The sequence below is a fragment of the Crotalus tigris genome, unplaced genomic scaffold, assembly GCF_016545835.1.
Source record: "Crotalus tigris isolate CLP2741 ecotype Arizona unplaced genomic scaffold, ASM1654583v1 scf7180000017742.2353718, whole genome shotgun sequence".
NCBI classification, from domain to species: domain Eukaryota; kingdom Metazoa; phylum Chordata; class Lepidosauria; order Squamata; family Viperidae; genus Crotalus; species Crotalus tigris.
Genome location: NW_024096609.1, coordinates 1646657 through 1665831, shown reverse-complemented (window position 1 = coordinate 1665831; position 19175 = coordinate 1646657). Strand labels below are relative to the sequence as shown.

The 19175-nt window shown below is 40.1% G+C and overlaps 1 protein-coding gene across 2 annotated transcripts in view; it reads right to left on the bottom strand.

The window, feature by feature from the left end:
• SLC38A5 (solute carrier family 38 member 5) overlaps positions 1-18800 on the bottom strand; it is a 38343-nt gene extending 19543 nt beyond the window's left edge. Inside the window, exons 1-2 of one of the 2 annotated variants that reach the window (XM_039340219.1) lie at positions 18635-18800; positions 3402-3590 (exon numbers count right to left, since the gene is read on the bottom strand). In XM_039340219.1, the coding sequence (XP_039196153.1) occupies positions 3402-3493 (92 nt within the window). In that variant the 5' untranslated portion in view covers positions 3494-3590; positions 18635-18800. Of the gene's footprint in view, positions 1-3401; positions 3591-17858; positions 17882-18634 lie in introns of those variants that run through there. The other variant, XM_039340220.1, reaches the window with a different exon arrangement.
• Positions 18801-19175: the final 375 nt, after the last annotated feature.

Here is a 19175-nt window from a genome sequence, read left to right as displayed (position 1 = left end):
AGAAAAGGTCAGCGGAGTCCTATACCAGAACTGCATCTGTTTATCATCACAAATCAATGGCTCAAGCTAAATATTATACAGGCTGTGCTCTGTTCTAATTCAAGTATTCAAATCTTTAGAGAAGATGGAAAGGAATGGAAAAGAGAGGAAACAAAGTAGATGAAACTATCATGTGTTATCGAACTTAGTCTAAGTATTGAACTATTAATGTGATTTATATATTGTTTGGTTCTTCTAATAAAAACAATGGGTTAATTTAAATATATGTATATCTGGCAATTTTGACTCTCTTGCCAAATATACAAGGAAGACAGTGCATTAATATTAATAAATTAAATTGTTACTAAGCTTTGACTTTGCTTCAAATATTTGGAGATAATTACTATGTCGGGTTGTAACAATTATCTTGAATTGGGAACAGCTAGATCGCCTTCCCTAATCTGATGCCCTACAGATCTGCTGGACTAATTCTCCAAATCCCTAATAAACAGCCAATGGCATGAGATAGAAAGCATAGTAATCTGAAACCTCTTAGTGGCATAAGGCTTTCTTACTGTTGCTTAATGAACAGGCTAGATGGGTGTGTCTGTGTATGTGTGAGAACGACTGTGAAGGGAAAAGAAACCAACATTCTCAATCATTCTAACTTACATTATGCCACATTGGGCAATCAAAGTTTGGAGCCTAAACTGAACTGCCATTCATACAAGGAAACTTCTACCCAAGCCCTGATATCCCCCAGCGTGATCAAAAGCAGGTTTTAAGAAACCACAGAAGGCTGCTGAGGGAGTGGACTTGCAGCAAATCCATTTTCCCCCAAAATGGTTTCATGTACAGAGGGGATATAGAATACGAGCTATTCAATGAAGCCTCCAGTATGTTTGTATCAACCAAGGCTGATACAATGAGGCTGATACAGTAAACTTTTACTCTCTGCTCTGCCTCTGAAAGAATTCTCAATAGATGAGCTAAAAGGTCTATGCCAGGGGTCTTCAAACTTGGCCTGGCTGAGGAATTCTGGCACTTGAAGTCCACAAGTCATAAAAGGGCCAAGTGTGAAGACCCCTGGTCTATGCAATTATACTACTAACTTCCATAGAGCAGACCCACTTCTTCTCAAACTGGAGGCTCTGTTTAGCCATCACAGCTGGTTTATGGATAGATGTCAGCTATTATCACCAAGTCTCAGAGCCGCATACATTTCCAACATAAGAGATTATACAGTGTGCAGTTTAGGATTAAACTGTGGCATCCTTGGTGCTCTCTGAGCGTGGTCATTTGCTTGCGGATATTTCATTACCCAACTAAGTAACATCATCAGGGCTAGTTAGTTGACTCCCTGTTTATGTAAAGTAGCTTGCCCTATCAGCATTGGTAGGAATGTGGTTTTCTTCTTGATAATCCCTTGATTAGGGTATTATTTCCTCCTTGACTGTTTATCTGGTATTAATTCCTGCCTAGCTGGGTGTTGGGTGCTTGAGATGTGTTCTCATCTTTTTGTTTCTGGTCCTGTGTTCTGATTTTGTTGGGTTTTGTTTTTGTTTTTTAATGACATGTCTATATATCAAACCAGAGATCGGACTCTGTATGGTTACTTACACTTGCCATTTAGTGGTCCAATGCCAAATCTGCAGCATGAAAAATAGTTATTCAAATGTATACCTGCCATTAATTTCTGGACCAAAGAAACAACTGGAAATTTGGTACCTTTGCTACTGAAAGCACCTGTTGATTATGCAAAATGGTGCTCCCTAAAGCCAGTGCAAAAAAAACCAAAAAACATGTGAGAGTGCCAGATTAAGCCAACGACCTTTCACAGTATTTCTATGACACATCTTCACCACCAGGAGGGAACTGAAACAGTTTTGGGTAGTTTTATTGAAAATAAAAAATATGGGGGGGGGGGGAATCCTGAATTGGAAGCTTGACAGAACATGCAACTAAGAAAAGTTTTTGTTTGTTTTGTTTCTGGCAGAGGAGTTTCTAAAACTTTGGAGATGAGACTGATGATCTTGTGTTTTAGTTTTGCCAGTAGAAGGAGTTGCTTCTCAATCTGTATTTTTCTATATTACCTCCAGGGCTCTTTATGTTACAGGAATATTTTTCCACATGTGGGGGAACTACTCTGATGTCTCTTTGCCTAACCTGAATTCCTGCTTTTCTGGCTTCGATTCTGCCTGCCTCAGTTAATTTCCATCTTTCTCCTGTGTTGCCCAATTCTGCATGCCCAACCTTCTCTTCTTCATTAACTTCCAAACTAAGAATATATAAATTGTCAATTTCACTCTCTTCACCATTTTCCCAAGCCTTAATTTTTTTTCTGCTCCATTTCTATACTTACTTATATTTGTTTTGAAGGCTGTCCAGAAGTATATATACAATTAATATGCAAATTTCTCCTAAAATCCACAATTCATATGCACATTTTCCTAATATAAATTCCACAAGTATTTGGTTTATTAATCATAATTAATATTTTATGTTGTTTCTTGTTATCCTTTCATTTGTAAGCTGCTCATCTCTCCTTGCATTGTGTGCTGTATTTCTAAGTGGTGACCTTCTTCTGTAAAGTGGAGATACTGCACGAATATATAAATGCATGCTTCAGTTCACAAAACTTGCAAAATTGTGAATTCGGTTCATTTTCATTTTTATTAAACCACCACTTGTTCAGCATGTTGTTGATGGCACTGATGGAGGTTATTGTGGCTGTTGCAGTGTCTCCACAGTCATGTGATCGCAGTTTGGGGACTTGGCAGCCAGCTCACAATTATGTCACAGAATCCCATGATTAATTGTGAGCTTCACTGCTGATTTCTGAAAAGCAAAGTCAAAGGGGAAACCAACCAGAGTTCACAAATGATGATCCACTGACCATGGGATACTGCAACCATGTTGGATTCACAGCAACTGGGAATGCCACAATTGCCATTGTTAAGTTGGCAAAGTGACGTGTTGTGGCACTGTATGACTCCATCACTTAGCAATGGAATTACCTGTATGTTTATTTATTGCATTAATATCTCACCTTTTTAATGGGAGCTCAATGTGGTATACATACAGAGTCCCCCACTTATTTTATCCTTCTGAGTGTGATGTAGGCGGGGCTGAGAGAATATGATTGGTCTGAAGTCAGTCAGTCAGTTTCACAGTCAAGTGGAAACTCGATCTGGGTCTCCTGGTCCCCATCTAACATCTTAACCGCTACGCCATAGAGCAGACATGTCAAACTTGTGACGTCATGTGACATCACACAACGTATCAGAACGATTTTGCCATTGCCGGCAATGGGGTGGGCGCGGCTTCCAGATGACGCGTCCAGCCCATGGGCCAGCAGTTTAATACCCCTACCATAGAGAATGTATTCTCAACCAATTTCTCTGCCATTCCCAAAGACTCACCCGTCCTCCAGGACAGCTGCTTTGTCACTGTCGGGTATGGTACCATTGAATCTTTCAGTGCCAACCTCGTTTCCCATTTTTTGCAGTTCCATCTTCACAGTCAGTGGGGTGTTTGCACACAAATGTGGGTAACGTATTCAGTAAACCGCCAGCAGCAGCAAGAGCAATGAAATGGGTTCAGCAGGATACCTGAGGACATGAGAAGACTTCAACAAGCAGCACTCAATAATACTGTGGGGCGGCGGGGGGGGGGAGAGGGGCTGGAATTAGATAGTACTAAGAATCCAAATATTCTACTCGCAGCTGCAGGAAGGGTGTGGAATGGGGGGGAGGGGCACTGCCGGAATAGTTCTGCCACTCCAATGAAAAGGCACGCCAAGAAACATAAAGCGATTCCAACCCCATGCCTGGAGGAGAGTCTGTCCTGACAGAGGGTAGGTGAGGAAGGATGTTAGCCTGTTCCCTCTCCCATCCACACCTTTAAACATGAGTTGGCAGGCTGCTTCCCTAAGCATTTTCACACACATCTGCATGTTACTGCCAAGAAACATGGCACGTACTCACATACTGGGTGGTGTACAAACTGCTCAATCAGTCCTCCTCCCCTAATAACTATTACACACTCAGGTAAGAAAAAAAGCACTAAAACTCTTTTTTCTCCTCTTGCATTTCTCAAAGATTCCAGTCTCTTCCACTTTTCTCAACCTGGATATGTTGGGGATACAATACACACACATGCTACACCTCCACCCACGCTTTTTGATCTTTGGGGTATCTGCAATTAGACTTCTGAAATAGCCAATTTATTCCAGTTGTTTCCAGTTGTTTTAGGCTTTACATTTGTCAAAGTTTTTGGAAGAGGACTTTGTTTTGTCTCTATGTGTGTCTGTCTGTCTGTATTGTTTTGCTGCTACCCACTTCAGCATCATTGGACACTGCTGTCCCACACAATACCTGCAATATCAATTAACAGTGCTGTCCTAGAGGCAAAAATACTTGTTCATTTGACCATTATACTCTGTAGCCCTTGAGCTCAGTGAACAGTTTCCAGCATATAACGGGCACTAACTCCTATAATCAGTGAGTGAGTGGTTTCTATTGGATAATTTAGGCAGAAGTGGTGGAAATCAAACTCATGATGAAAGTTGCAGTCCAAAATTTGATTCGAGGGCAGTAATCTGAAAAAAACTGATGTTGGAGTTTGATTTAGGCAGTCTGACCAAAAGCCTGAAAATGGTGAGATTTTAGCCTCTATTTAGAATGCAGAAATGTGAGACTGGCAAATCTGAATAAGTAGGCGCCATACAATAAGACATTCTCCATCATGAGCCTAATTAACATAAAAGACTGCATTGTTCCTACCACCGCCCCACCCAGCAGCATGCTTCTTAGGTCTTTTATTTAGATTGCAAGCTGAAGTCAAGAGTTAAATCTTTTGCCCAACTCTAAAAATTACAAAAACAAAACCTGTAGTGTATGTCTGCCAAGAAAATTGTACAGAAGCCACAGATTGCTGACCCCCTAAAGCTGAGGATAGCAACAGGCCTCTGCAGTGCAATATTATTGGGAAGGACAGTTAGGCTTCTAACCTGCACCACACTATACATTTAACACAAGAGAAATCCTGAGGGAATGGGGAAGGCAAAATTCCTTAATGCATTTCTCATGCACACTTATATTTTCATATTACTACCCAAACCAGAGGTGTCAGGTAAATGAGACCTTTAACTTTCATCCCACTCCACAGTAATCCAATCAATCCCTCCCACTTCTAGATGTCTGGAAGAGAACTCTCATCAATGCTAATGGAATAGTCCCAGGTTTAGAGAGGCACACCTGCCTCTGGGACCCAGGAATCCAAGGGTTAACTGTGCCACCTGGGAAAAGCTCTGAGGCTGGGTGGGGCAAAAATGCAAATGGAGATGTCTGATTGGTGCCTTGATCTTTAACAGCATCCTTCCCTTGGAGATATATTCCCACAGAAAATAGAACAAGAGCTTTCTATTTTGGTGGGATGAGCCAATGGGCCCCACCATGCTAGGAATAGTAACTGTGACTGGATTCCTCAGTTCTGCTTTCAGGTTGTGGGAGGTACAAAACTGCAACAGTGGAGAACCCGTGCCCTCTAAATATTGTGAAACTATAGCCATTCTAACCAACTTGTCCAATGCTGCAACACTGGGAGGGTTGTTGTCCTTACTATGGCATGAAAGGGGTGAATGCAAAAGCTGTATAAAGTTTATGGTCCAGTGGTATGTTCTTTCCAAAACAAAGGGTGGGTAGGTTTCCAAAACATGGCTGGCTGATTTGAGGCTCAATGAACTATGTGAAATTAGCCCCCTTGATTAGTTTGTTGTTCAGTGTGTTGGGTTAATCATTCATTAACCCAGGTGATGGGTTAACCATGGTTAAGTAACCAAGGGTACTTGTCCTGCAAACACAGCTGACTGGTGTCCCAAGTTTGGCCTGGTATGTTTCCATTTGGTCATATCACTTGTGATTCTAAATCAGGGATTCCTAAACTTTCTGCCACCACGCCTCCTTTTAGTGTAATCTTAATATACACACCTCCCCTAAACATCCAAATATGAAAAAGAACACAAAGGAGCATTGAAAACAATACAATGAAACTATAGGGAAGCTGGATTTATTGTAACAATGCAACTAAAAGGTTCTTTACCTTCCCCTAGATCAGGGGTAGGCAAGCTTGGCTCTTTTATGACTCGTGGACTTCAACTCCCAGAATTCCTGAGCCAGCCATGCTGAGGGGAAAGGGAGAGGTTTCCAAGCTGAGCCATGCTGGCTCAGGAATTCTGGGAGTTGAAGTCCAGGAGTCATAAAAGACCCAAGGTTGCCTACCCCTGCCCTAGATTCTGCCTGCACCTCCCCAAGGGAGGTTTATACCTCACAGTTTGGGAAACCGCATTCCAGAAACACACCTAGAGTGCAAATCAGGATGCAAACACAGGAGTTGGAGCCTGGGCAAAAGGAAAAGCTGGTCTGATGTGGTTGACTACGAAAATGCATGCAACCCACAAAAACCTATTCCCAGGACACTCCTAAAGTAAAACGGGTGGGAAGAAAAAAAAAAAAAAAAGAGGCCAGGAAAGAAAAAGAAATAAAGAATTTAGTATCAGCTACAGTGGTGTTTATAGTGTTTCCTTTCTGCAATATGAAATATAACAACCAACTATCCATCCTTCAGCCACACAAATGGAGCTACTGGTGTCTTTAATCCCTCCTATTAGTGAACAATCCAAGAGCATGACTATGACTGGTACTTAAATATGTTTATTTAAGTTTGATTGTGTTTAGAGTGGCTTCTTCTCAGACAATTGTACATAAGATAAAGAATTATATCATTAGGTTTAATAGTATCTTGTATGAGACTTTCCTTTACCTAAAATTTTAAGAGTTTTACCCAGAGATTTTAAACATCTGATTAAACAATGTGATTTATTAATTGTAGTTAATAATGATGACAACAGGAGGTTTACACATTGCAAAAGCCTTAATATGGCTTTGTTCTTGATCAAGTGTTGTCTAAACCCTGCTTGCAACAATAGTATAGTTTGCAAACCTATGGCTTAGTATGAATGAATGCTTTAATATACCACAAGCAAACCATGAGTCCAGATCATACTGCAAGGGAACTTTGTCAGTCCTTTTCTAAGTATCAATAAATTGGTTTGAAATCAAATACATCTAAACCACCCAGGAAGGACAGACTCATTGTGCATATAACTGGGCACTCTTAATCAACAGCCAAACATGACTAGGCTGTCATTTCAGGACAGCCCAGCACTACCACCCCCACAATCTTCACCCCATTTCAAGGTCTGAAATATCATCTTGATTTGCAAATATTAGAAAATGATAAATGCTTATCTTAAAGTTGTGGGAAAATCTTTTAGCCTCTGGCCCCAATCTCTCACAGAAACCCTCAAAAGATGATTGTCAGCTATGATGGGAAATCAACCAAAAATGGTTGTACCCAATAGCAGAAGGGCCAGAAAGGTTATTTCCTTTTGTATCATATGCACATGCACGCATGCACACAAACACACACAAACTTCAATTTCTTCTCTTCCCATTTTTTTTTTGCTCTGTGGTTGGTTGAGAACCTGAATTATTTACAAGGAATGTCCAACAGATTGTATGATGCAGTACAGAGTATGGTTCTAAAAAATGTATTATAAAAAACCACGGTAGCTATGTTTGACAGAGAAAAAAGAAGTGAACAATGCCACATTATACATAATGATAAATTAGAATAGATGTATACTGATAGAATGTTCACAAAACATGGGAAATAGATAGAGAAATGTTAAGATGTACAGTACCAGTAGAAAGATAGCCTGATATATATGAGAAATTGATGTTTAAGAAGCAAAATTTGCTTTATTTACAGTATAAAGAAGCATGTTTCTGCTATTTTGCCATATGAAAATGAGAGTTGGATGTTTCAGGAGAAATACAGAAGTTCATTGAATGCAGTGGCAATGGAGAATTTGTGTGATAACAAGCCAGAATAAAAAATAAATGGATTATGAATTATTGAAAGTGTCCAACATGAACAATAATAAGCTAATAAGTAGCATAATCATATAGCTGAATGATCTATATGATCTAAAGAGAAATCAAAATGTCATATACAGTAGAGAAAGTAAATGAGGATCAAATTGCAAAACATATATAGGAAGAGTTAACAGGGCAAGAATGAAAACATCGAGAAAATCATGGGCCTTTCTCACTGATCTCACCCGAAATCTTTAAGAAGACATATGTAAGCATACATACAAAATTATGGCAAAATAATGGTTTCAAATAGGTACGTTGGTCATGAACTGAAACCCAACAGAATAGAGAAAATAAATGTACGTTAAATTTCAAACCACCTGTCCACACCAAACTAAAATAGTTTTTAATAATGAAAAAACAAGTTAGAAATGTTCTGAACAAACAAGATCCCTCCTACCTTTAACTAATAACAGGAGAGCAATGATTGGGCACAAATAGGAACCACCTCCCTGAAAGCAGCCTTGGGCATGTCCTCCCAAAGATGACATTTCTAACCACTGAGGGCATATTAGATAATTTACCTCAAAATTACTTTTATTTATATGTTACATATTATATGCAAATACAGCAAAATTGAATGAGATACATGGAAAATATAAAGATAAGTATGTTATCTCTGAATAGTACTATACAGAAGTAAGAAAAAACAACTAGCAATTTTTTAAGATCTTATAACCAGGTCTTCTAAAGACAGGCTGGCCTATCCAGGACAAGTAAAATGAAGGGGGTTTATAGTCTAATCAATTTAGAGGATTGCAAAATTGAGGAAAATGCAGGCAGAAGAGCAGGCAGATGGGTTATAATTCCTGACCCGAATAAGTTAATCTAAGGTTTTACTTTCTTCATCCTTCTTCATCAGGCTGTTAATGGCTACAATAGTTATATTCTTTCAGAGTCAAGTGGGAATATGAGCCAGAGATTTCCTGTCCATATCCACCATTTTAATCATCAGTCTTTTCAGACACTACAATTCAAACTACCAATCCACATTTTGCAGCAAGCTCTACTTTCCATTTTCTCAGTAGAATATTCCTACATATGTTCAGAATTTTTTTTTAAAAAAAGAACATTAAGAAACAACTATTGCTAAATGTCAGTATGATGACACTAAGTCTGCAGAAGGAAGATGGGTGTGCAAAGTAACCACAAACTCTTAGCAGATAATTCTCCAGACCACTAATCTTTAGAATGAATTCTTTCTCACAACAATCTGACTTTACTACCCCAAGGATCCTGTTACAACAAGTATGTTGTTTCTTTCACTGTTGCAGGAGATTGGTTCACCAAGTTTATACTATCACAAGAGGGCTTCTTCCAATGATACAAAATACAAAACAATTGCAACAGGAGGACTCAGCAGAGGCTGGAGCAAATGAAAAGCATTTCTGGTTCTGAAATTCTACTGATAAAAGGAGATTGATTTATGTATGTACTGTATGTATGTATTTATTTATTAAATTTATATAGTTGACCAACTCACTCTCAGTGACTCCAGGTGGCTTACAAGGATAAAAAAACAAAATTCAATAACCTCCCACTTCCACAGTGACCACAATCAATCAATCAAATAAGCCATTGGATGGGCTCCATCCTACTCTGGGGTCCCCAGGCCCCTTGGCAAAACCAGGTCTTCAAGGTCTTGCGAAAGGGTCAGAATGGGGGCCAATCTCCCTGGTGTTCCACAGGGAGGAAGTTACTACAGAGAAGGCCCTTCTTCTTGGTCCTGTGGGATGGACCTCCTTAGGAGAGGAGATCCATAGCATTCCTTGCCTCCCTGCTCTGGTGGGTCATGTAGATGTGACAAGGAAAAGACAGTCCATCAACTAACCAGGCCCAAACCTTGTAGGGCTTTGAAGATGACCACCAGCACCTTGAATTGGACCCGGATGCACACAAAGACAAGGGAAACATCTGAAAACATGCTCACAACAACTAACAGATCCAGGAGAAACACCATGGAAAAGGTGGTAGGCTGAAGGAGGCAGGAACAATGTATAGCAGTTTTAATACAATACATTCTTTGCTCAATAATTTGAGTGGGATCCAGCAAATTGTTTGGACTAAATCCAAAGAAGTAGTTAATATGTGAACATTATGTGGACGTTTCAAGAAATAAACACTGAAATGCAGCAAAGTAATACAGAAGAAGTTTCACATTTGGTTATAGGCTATTTTCCTACATTTAGTCTACTGTCTATCTGCCTTGATAAGAGTTATATCTTAAATACATCTGAATGGCATCAGGTTTCCGTTAGTTATAACTAAGGAGATATCCCATATTCACTCCTGGACTTTGTTTTATAGAAAATGGATGGTCATAGCATAAAGTTCAGTCTTTATTCTTTTGCCCAAGAGCCAACGTTATGAAATCAACTGAAGTGAGTATCTCTTATTGAAGAGAAACTGCTTTCTGAATCATTCTGCCTTCCTATTTTATAACTACGGTTAGCAGCAAGCATGTGTGAAAGGAGAATCAAGTGCAGGAAACATAAGACTTCAAATATTGTTGAATTACAGTTCCTAGCATGTACGGCATGTATAGCTGACATGGGTTGCTCAGAGTTGCTGTGAGCTCATCAACATTTGAAGACCATGGGTTCTCCAGGTTTTATGTTTTAAAATATTGAGTTGGTATTATCATGTAAAGTCATACAGTGTAAAAGATTTAGTTTATATTCCATCCTTCCTCTAAGGAGCTCCAGGTGTGTTTGTGGGTGGGGGATATCACCTTTCTTTTATTTTCACAAAAACAACCCTATGAAGTAGACTGTGCTAAGAAAAATGATTGAGACTAATTCACCTGGTGGATTTCAAGGTCAAGTAGGGACACACACACCCATTCAGGTCCAAATGCTAATTACAATGCAATGTTAGCAATGACATCATTATACTTCTATAAATTTACACACTATTATTATAAAAATCTGTATTTCACAGATTTTAATTCTGTATATGAACTCAAACTAAACAGGGCCAGGAAAGTGTGAGAATTTTGAGTCTGTGTACTTTAGTAATAAGACATTTGAGTTGTGAGCACAATAAAACCCAATATTGTAGAAAATCAGGATAGATTCCAAAAGTAGATTCCAATTTCTAGTCTCTCCTCCAAATATCAGATCTGATGTGACTTTCTATGTGTCTGGGGATCGCACAAGAGTAGATCAAACCTAGCTGTTACGTCAAGTGATTAAAAAAAATCCCTGAACTCTGAAAAGGAACTCGACACTTTCCAGAAACAAATGCTAAAATATAAAGGATTGTCTGTATGGATTCAAACCGTAGTTCAAGCTACTGATATGTGGATTGACTAACAGCATAACCCTTGCATTCTTATTCTGAGGTAAATCCCTTTGCACCCATTGGTTCTAGAAAATTGTGCACAGCACTAAAATTGCATTGTGTGTAAGCCCAATGTTTACTTCAAAGAAAGCCAGGAAATGATTGTATTGCAAATGTTTACTAAAACAAAACAAAACAAAACAAAAATACACTTTTTCATTGTCAAAAACAAAACAAAATTTTGTCTCAACCAGTTCCATAAAAACCTCTTAAGCTATACAAACAAATAAGAGAAACCCTCTGATTAATTCTCTCAGCTCTACTTTCCTTTCCAGGGCATAAAATGGTCCACTTCCAAACTAGCTGCTTAAATAATTTTTGCATTTACTGACCGATTTCATGAACATCTGCTTAATGAAAAACTTCATAGAAATATTGGTGTATTTCTGTAGATGCTACAGAAGTATAAGCTTGTCAACAAATGAAATCTTAATTTACCCAGGGAAGATATAGCCATCATATTCAGCTCCATTACCTAAACGTTGTTAATAATTTAAAAATGAACCTTACCAATATTTACTTGGAGGTAAATCTCATAGAGTTTCAACAAGGCTTATGTCCAAATTTGCTTCCTAAATTTGAGCTTGGTTAATCTACCAAAGAAAACATCTAACCTAAATATTGAAATTGATAATGAAATGCCAAAATCAGAGGACTATGGACTTAAACCAGCAAGAGCTGATTACCACTGGCTTCTGGCGTCTCATGAATTAGGATCTCAGAGCAAAAGGGATGCTAAGGTCTTTCTGACCCTCCTATTACAAATATTAGTGATGCAATTAAAGTCTGCCACCCCTCCCTCTTTCCAAATCTTTTTTCCAAATAATGTTATTAAAGATTGCAAACAGAATAAAAACTAATAGAGGCTACAAAAAATATAAAGGAGAAAAACAGAGTGAAGAGAAAGGAAAAGAAAAAAAGGAGGGAAAGAAGTAGCTTCCCCCTCCATCCCAGCAAATGTACACCATTTTACTAGCTTATCACCATCTCTTAATACAACATATGCTCTCTTTGCCCCATAACTCATCTCTAAACTAAAAACAAAATCGAATCAACAAAACTTGAAGAAGGGATACCAGATATAGTTAATCATCAATGTTAACCTCGACTGAATAGGCCAACCATATATTCCTTCCCTGTGCTTTAAACAATTTTGATTTTTAACCCCTTCAAATAAAGTCCCAGAACTTGATTTCTGTTCATCTTTTTCTTTCTCCCAAGAAACATTCAGAACTTCAAAATATCTCTTTTGTATATCCAGAAGTAAGGTATGTCTCTTTTTTTGGTCACTTTTCAAAAAAAAAAAAAACTTTTAACAGATTTCTTTTGTCTCTCCCTCTTTCCAAATCAATGTACGCTGTGTACAGGAAGGCCCTTCTTATCAGATTGCCTGATTCTGCAGAGCTATTCAAGAAGTCCTATAGCTCCTCTATGGGGATGCTACCTGAAAGTGTGAAGAAAATGGCGACCAAAGAAGCTAGATAAGCTATCCCCTGGGTAGGACTAGAACCCGTCATTTAGTGGCTTTCATCAACTAGCAAACAGTATACAGGTAGCCATCAACATATAACAGTTCATTTAGTGACTGTGCAAAGTTACAACATTATTGAAAAAGAGTGAGTTATGACCATTTTTCATACTTACAGCCATTGCAACATCCCCATGGTCACCTGATCAAAATTCGGACACCTGGCAACTGACTCCTATTTATGACCATCGCTGTGTCCCTTTTGCAACCTTCTGATAAGCAAAGTCAATGGGGAAGCCAGATTCACTTAACAACTGGGTTACTAACTTAACAAGTGTAGTGATTCACTTAACAACTAAGAAAGGTTGTAAAATGGGGCAAAATTCACTTAACAAATGTTTTGCTTAGCAACAGAAACTTTGGGCTCAGTTGTGATTGTTAAATCAAGGACTACCTGTACAACCTTGAAATCCAACCTGTGATGAACAGCTCTATGTGTGAGATGATCTTTTCAATACATCTTCCTAGACCAGAAAGACTTTGGTAGAAGACTCACCTGGTACTTATAGTTGCAAGTGGTCTTTCCATACTCTGGATAGCACTAAAGGCAAAATTAAATTGGGAGCCAGAAGATGATTTAAAAGGTCCACAGCCATCACCACTTCTCTGAAAAGATTGCCAATTTCCCCACTCCAATGTACAGATACTTTGAAATAAGCTGCATGTGCTACCTTCATATTAGGTGACAACACTGGGAGGAGCAATACGCGGCAGCACAGACATGTATAGTGCATATCCACTTTAAACAAAAAACACACGACACCCTGAGGACAGCCATCAACTGGCAGGAAGCAGACCAAGATTTAAAATCAGCATTTCCCCCAGATTTGCTGTTTAAAGGATCTCCCAAAGGAAGAGTCTATTTATTGACCCACCCCTGGGTGCTTTTCTCCAGGATCCAGGTGCTGACAAACATTAGCATAAGCCAGGCTAGGCCCAAAGACAACTGCAGCTATTCTTGTGGGTCTTGCTTTGGCTGGAAAAAGTGCTGAAATTGTTTCCAGCTGTATCCATATGCAGCCTGCTTCATTCTTCCGTTTTCCCCCACGCAACTGTAGGCGCATGAGGGCAACCAGACAAATATGCGCCTTCCCGAACTTAAACTGTAAGTGCTGAGCATGGAAACTGGGAGAAGATATACACTCTGCAGCCACTCCCTTTCTGAGGTTGCAGGATAAAGTTTTTCTTGTGAGCTGTATTTTGCTTCCCTGATTAATTGGAAAGCCCACCTCTCTATTTGCAAGAGAAGAACTGAGCATTACTGTCTAGACACAAAATGGAATGGTCGCTGTGTACTCCAGGCCAATGGAAAAAACTGCAAAGGCCAGAAGATGACAGGGCTTGATATATGAATGAAATCAACCTACTGGCTGGAGCTTGGGAGAGTAACTGAGCCCTACGCAATTTCTGTTTGGTCCCAGGTTGATCTCAGTTTGTTGAAAGGAGCAGGAATGCAGCTTGACCCTAAAAGACCCTGGCAGCAATCTACATGCAGCTCAACTGCTTAGTCCTCCCAGGGTATCTTCAGCGCTGAAACCAAGCCCAAAATAAAACTAGGGAAAATGCTTCTAAGTCTATATAACATCTCAGAGCTGTTTACACATCATTTGATGACTCAAATTTTCCATTATTTTAAGCATGTGGGTTACAAATACCTAACCCCCTCAGCTATAACGTTCACATTGCCTACTCTACAATGCTTATTAGCATCAGTCCTCCAAAACTGGTTCAGACAAACACAACTTCCAGTGGTTACTTACATGTCCAAATGTATCATTACAGCAAAAACTACAACCAAGATGAATTCACACATTTTGCAAAGTAGTTTGGTCTATATATTCATTTTAATATAAACTCAAACCTATAAACAAAGGTCTATAAATGCAAAGGGCTACGTTCACCCATTGCACTAAATCAAAGCCAAGTTAACCCCCGTATGAGTTAGTCAGTGCAACAATGTATGAATGCAGCTAGGATTATTTCCAGTGTAATCTTTGCAAACTCTGCTGCTGACTACCAAGGGCAGAGAAACACATTCTCCCTCTGTAAATCAGTATTAATTCCAAGGAAAAATTGAACCTTGGCAAGTCTCCATTTGGATTCAGCAAAGGAGATAAAGCTCATCTAGATTTAAAAATAAATATATTCTTTGAACCCAAACCCAGATGGGAAGAGGAGAGAAAGAACAGACTCACTACACTGTCTTCTATACAGGTAGTCCTTGACTTATGACCGTTATGGAGCCTGTTCATTACAACCTTTTTTATGGCAATCATTAAGTGAACACTGCAGGCGTTAAGCAAAACAATGGTTCACTATGGGCGTGGTTTTGCCAAAATCTGGAAATGCTGATTTTCAGCAAAACTGTTATAAAATGCAATCACGTGACTGCAGAATGCTGCAAATGTCCGTAACTGCAATCTGGTTACTGAGCACCTGAAGTCCAGTCATGTGACCAGGGGGGCAACCACTGGAACTTTAAACTGAGGCCGTAAGTAGCCCCCAGGCTGGTCTGCTGTAACTTCAAACGCTTTCTAATTAATCAGTCGTAAGTCAAGGATTACCTGTAATAGGACCTGAGTGGAAGATATGAACAAGTAGTGGAGGTAGAATGGTGAATTCTTATCTTTTCAAAAATATACCTAATTACATGTTAAGACTTTTTAACAGCATAAAAATATATATACATGTGTGGCAAAAATGTGGCATATGAAAAAAAATAATTCCTAGGGTTGTGCGGGCTTTGAAAGTTGATTCCAAAAAAGTGTTCCAGCCTTTGCACAACTTTATTGTGTATTTAAAGATCTGGACATTTTTCAAACTTCTGTATGAAGTGTTACTTATTTATTTATCACATGTCTAAACCACCCTATAACAAGACTTGGGATAGCTAGAAAAAGAGTAGATAGTGGATTTCTTATAGAAGCAAGAAGCAACAATTTTTTTTTATTTTAGACTCATTTGAAATCCTATTTTAATGAAACCACTTTAATGAAGAGCAGAAAAGTGTTGCTCTTTGCAGGAGCTCCAAACATAATCTCTGTTGCCTAATAAAGTAGGCAAAGTTGTAAAAAAAACTGCCACATATACATGATGTGGGAAATAAATCTAAATGACCGGGTACTCTGTTTGCAAAGAATGTTAAAAAGACCCTTTAGGTTTGCCCTATTAATGATGGTGATGGGAGGAAGGATGTCAAATAAATCTGCCATTATTTGAAGAATACCTAAAGAAGGCAATCAACAGACAAGGGACAGATATGCTGATCTATTATCTATGGTTAAATTCAGATCTATTGCTGGATTTGGAAGGTATCAAAACTATCCCATGGACACTAATTAGTGAAGCAGAGAGAAACACACACAGGCAAACACTCCCCATTTTCAATCTCTTTCTTATTTTGGTAACCAATACATTAACTTTAAGTGCTTAAACAGTAATTAAACTGCATATGATGCAATCAAACACAGAGAAAATCTTGTTGAATCTTGCAACAAAGAAGAGCTTTCTATAAAGGATCACTAAATACAGATTAATTACTATCCTTCAATACATTTTAAACCAGCCTAAAAAGTGCACAAGGCAGGAAACAGAGTAACTATTTTGAACCATGCTAAATGTATAGAATGAGAAAGAATTAAAAAAAAATACAGGCATTGAATTACTTCAGTGGAATCTCAACTGTCGATCAGAAGGTGGGGGGCTGACATCACATATGCCATGATTTCACTGTGCAAATGACACAACTGATACAAATTACATAATTCACATGGAATGTTATTAGGAAATATATGTGGCAATCTTGCACATATTCCCTAATATTCCATGCACAAAGGCTCTGTATTCTCTGCTAACCCACTTTTCAGAGAAGTGGGCATTGAAATTTCCAGAATTCCATTGGCTTCGTTGGCTGGAAATTGGAGCTGAAGTCCAACAAGTGCAGGGGGAACCTGGTTGAGGGAGTTGCCCTAAGCTGCCCAGAATAACACTCCTTCCCTAGACCATTTGTCAAATCAAAATCCAGAATTTAATAATCCACCATTTAAAATAGCCTGAGATATTTGGTGCCTCTAGCAGACAGTACAAATAGTCCCTGAAATTACTGACAAGTTTTTGCCTTTTAAAGGAGCCAAGCTTGACTAGAGGGAATTTTTTTTTTCAATTATCTTCCCATTATCTGTGATAGGCCCCTTTATACAACAATATTAAAATTACAGGTAGTCCTCAACTTACAACCAATCATTTAGAGACTGTTCAAAGTTAAAGAACACACACAAAAAAGACGTATGGTCAGTCCTGATGCTTATTACTGTAGCCGCACCCCCCTCGGTCATTTGATTGAAATTCAGGCATTTGGCAACTGGTATATATTTGCCATGGGTTGCACTGTCATATGATCACCATTTGTGATCTTCCCAGCTAGCTTCCGACAAGCAAAGTCAATGGGGGAAGCTATATTTGCTTAACAACTGCAGAGATTCACTTAACAATCATGTAAAAAAAGGTAATAAAAATCAGGCCTGACTCATTTACAATCTTGCTTAGCTACCAAAATTTGGGTCCCAATTATGGTCGTAAGTCAGGAGCTACCTGTATGGCAGCACTAATACGCTATTTATCGTAACATTAATTTCTGATTGTATGGAGCATCTTCAAAAGGCTAAATATTAATAAATATTAATAAACTGAGTTTAGGTCATCTTATGTACTGGATACACAGTATATACAACATTTCCCAATCCCTGCCATGCTAAACATTGCTATCTACTTCTCCAACAAGACCTCTCTGATCTCCAGAGAGATGCCCTGCAACTTAATGGATCAATGTTCAAGTTTGACAAACTTAATTCTCTTTGAACTTGGGACCATTTCAAACAGGATCCACCCCAAAATGCACCACATGAGTATAAGCGGGTTTCCAATGTTCAATTTTAGCTAAAACTGCTGTCCGGTAATTGTCTACTATAAAATCCAATAAATACTGGCGCTAGTACCTTTATTTAACCAACCTTTATTTTAAAGTTGTAGACAGGTTGTTCTCAGCTCCCTGGAAGATCGATTTCGCATGTGCTTGGAGTGTGTATGTGTGTGCGCGCGCGCGTGTGTGTGTCTGCGCGCGCGGGTGTGTATGCATACAGTAATATGTCTATATATTTCGAGAGAGCCCACGTGGCAGCAACTAATCACCAAAAATAAAACACCCAGCCTTTCCAACCAACGGCTTGCCGAGAGGCTGAGCGACCCGCCGGTCTTGACCGAAGACCCTGGGTTTCTCCCTCCACCTCCCAGAGCACTAACATGAAGCCGCTCCTCCGCGCCCTCTCTTCCCCGGAGAGGCCCCCTAAAAGGGGGTCCGTTCTCGCTTGTACGCATTGGCCTTCCCAACCAAGCCCACTCACGAGCGACCGCGGGACCCAGTGCCACCGAGAGGCACCCCTCCTCCCCCCCCACACACACATAACTGTTCGCCCCTTGGCGACCCCCGCGCTTTTGGCCCAAGTTTCCTTGAGGTCCGATGAAGTCTCTGCGGCCGGCGGGGAAGAGCGGGTGCTCCCACCCAAAGGGCCCCTCCGCGGACTTGGGAGAGGGAAAGGAAAGGGACCCTCCTTCTCTTCCTCTTGCTTCCCACCCTTTGAGCCCCACGACCTCCCTATCACCCTCCCCCCCTCCCACTTTCCAAGACTGATGCAACAGCTGGAGCGAGTTGCAGGAGGAGAAACGCGCGCCTCGTTTTGCCGCGCGAGCCTCTTCCCTGGCGCCGTCTTCTTCTGAACAACACACTCACCTTCTTCTGCCTTTCTTGAGGGGAAGGAAGGGCCGGAGCCTTAGAAACGTTCCCCCTCCGGAGAGAGAGAAGGGAAGTGGAGCGGAGCGGAGGTGTTGGGGCGAGAGGGGGCAGTTTTCACCGCGCACTCAAACATATACACACACAGAGAGGCACTACGGACGCTGGCAGGGACAGACAGGCGAGCGCGTGCCAGCCTCACAGCCAATCACACCCCGAAGAAGTAGACTTCACAAGAATGCAAGCCAAGGGGCCCACGTGGAACGGGAACAGGTGAAGCGCGGGCTCTCTTTTTCTTTCCACTCAGCCTATTGCAAGCTTCGGTGCTCTGCCGGGCATTCAGGAGCCCAGGAAAATTCCAGCAGTCTGAAAAAGGCCCGTGAGAGATTCCTTGGTCTGATTTCATCGTGTAATGCACACACACACACACTCCCCGCACACTAATGTATTATGCCTTTTGGGGGGCTGCAGTTGGGTCTGGTTGACACATAAACGTGCAGTGCTTTATTTCTTACTGTTCTTTGCTCACTCGCCAGTGGTT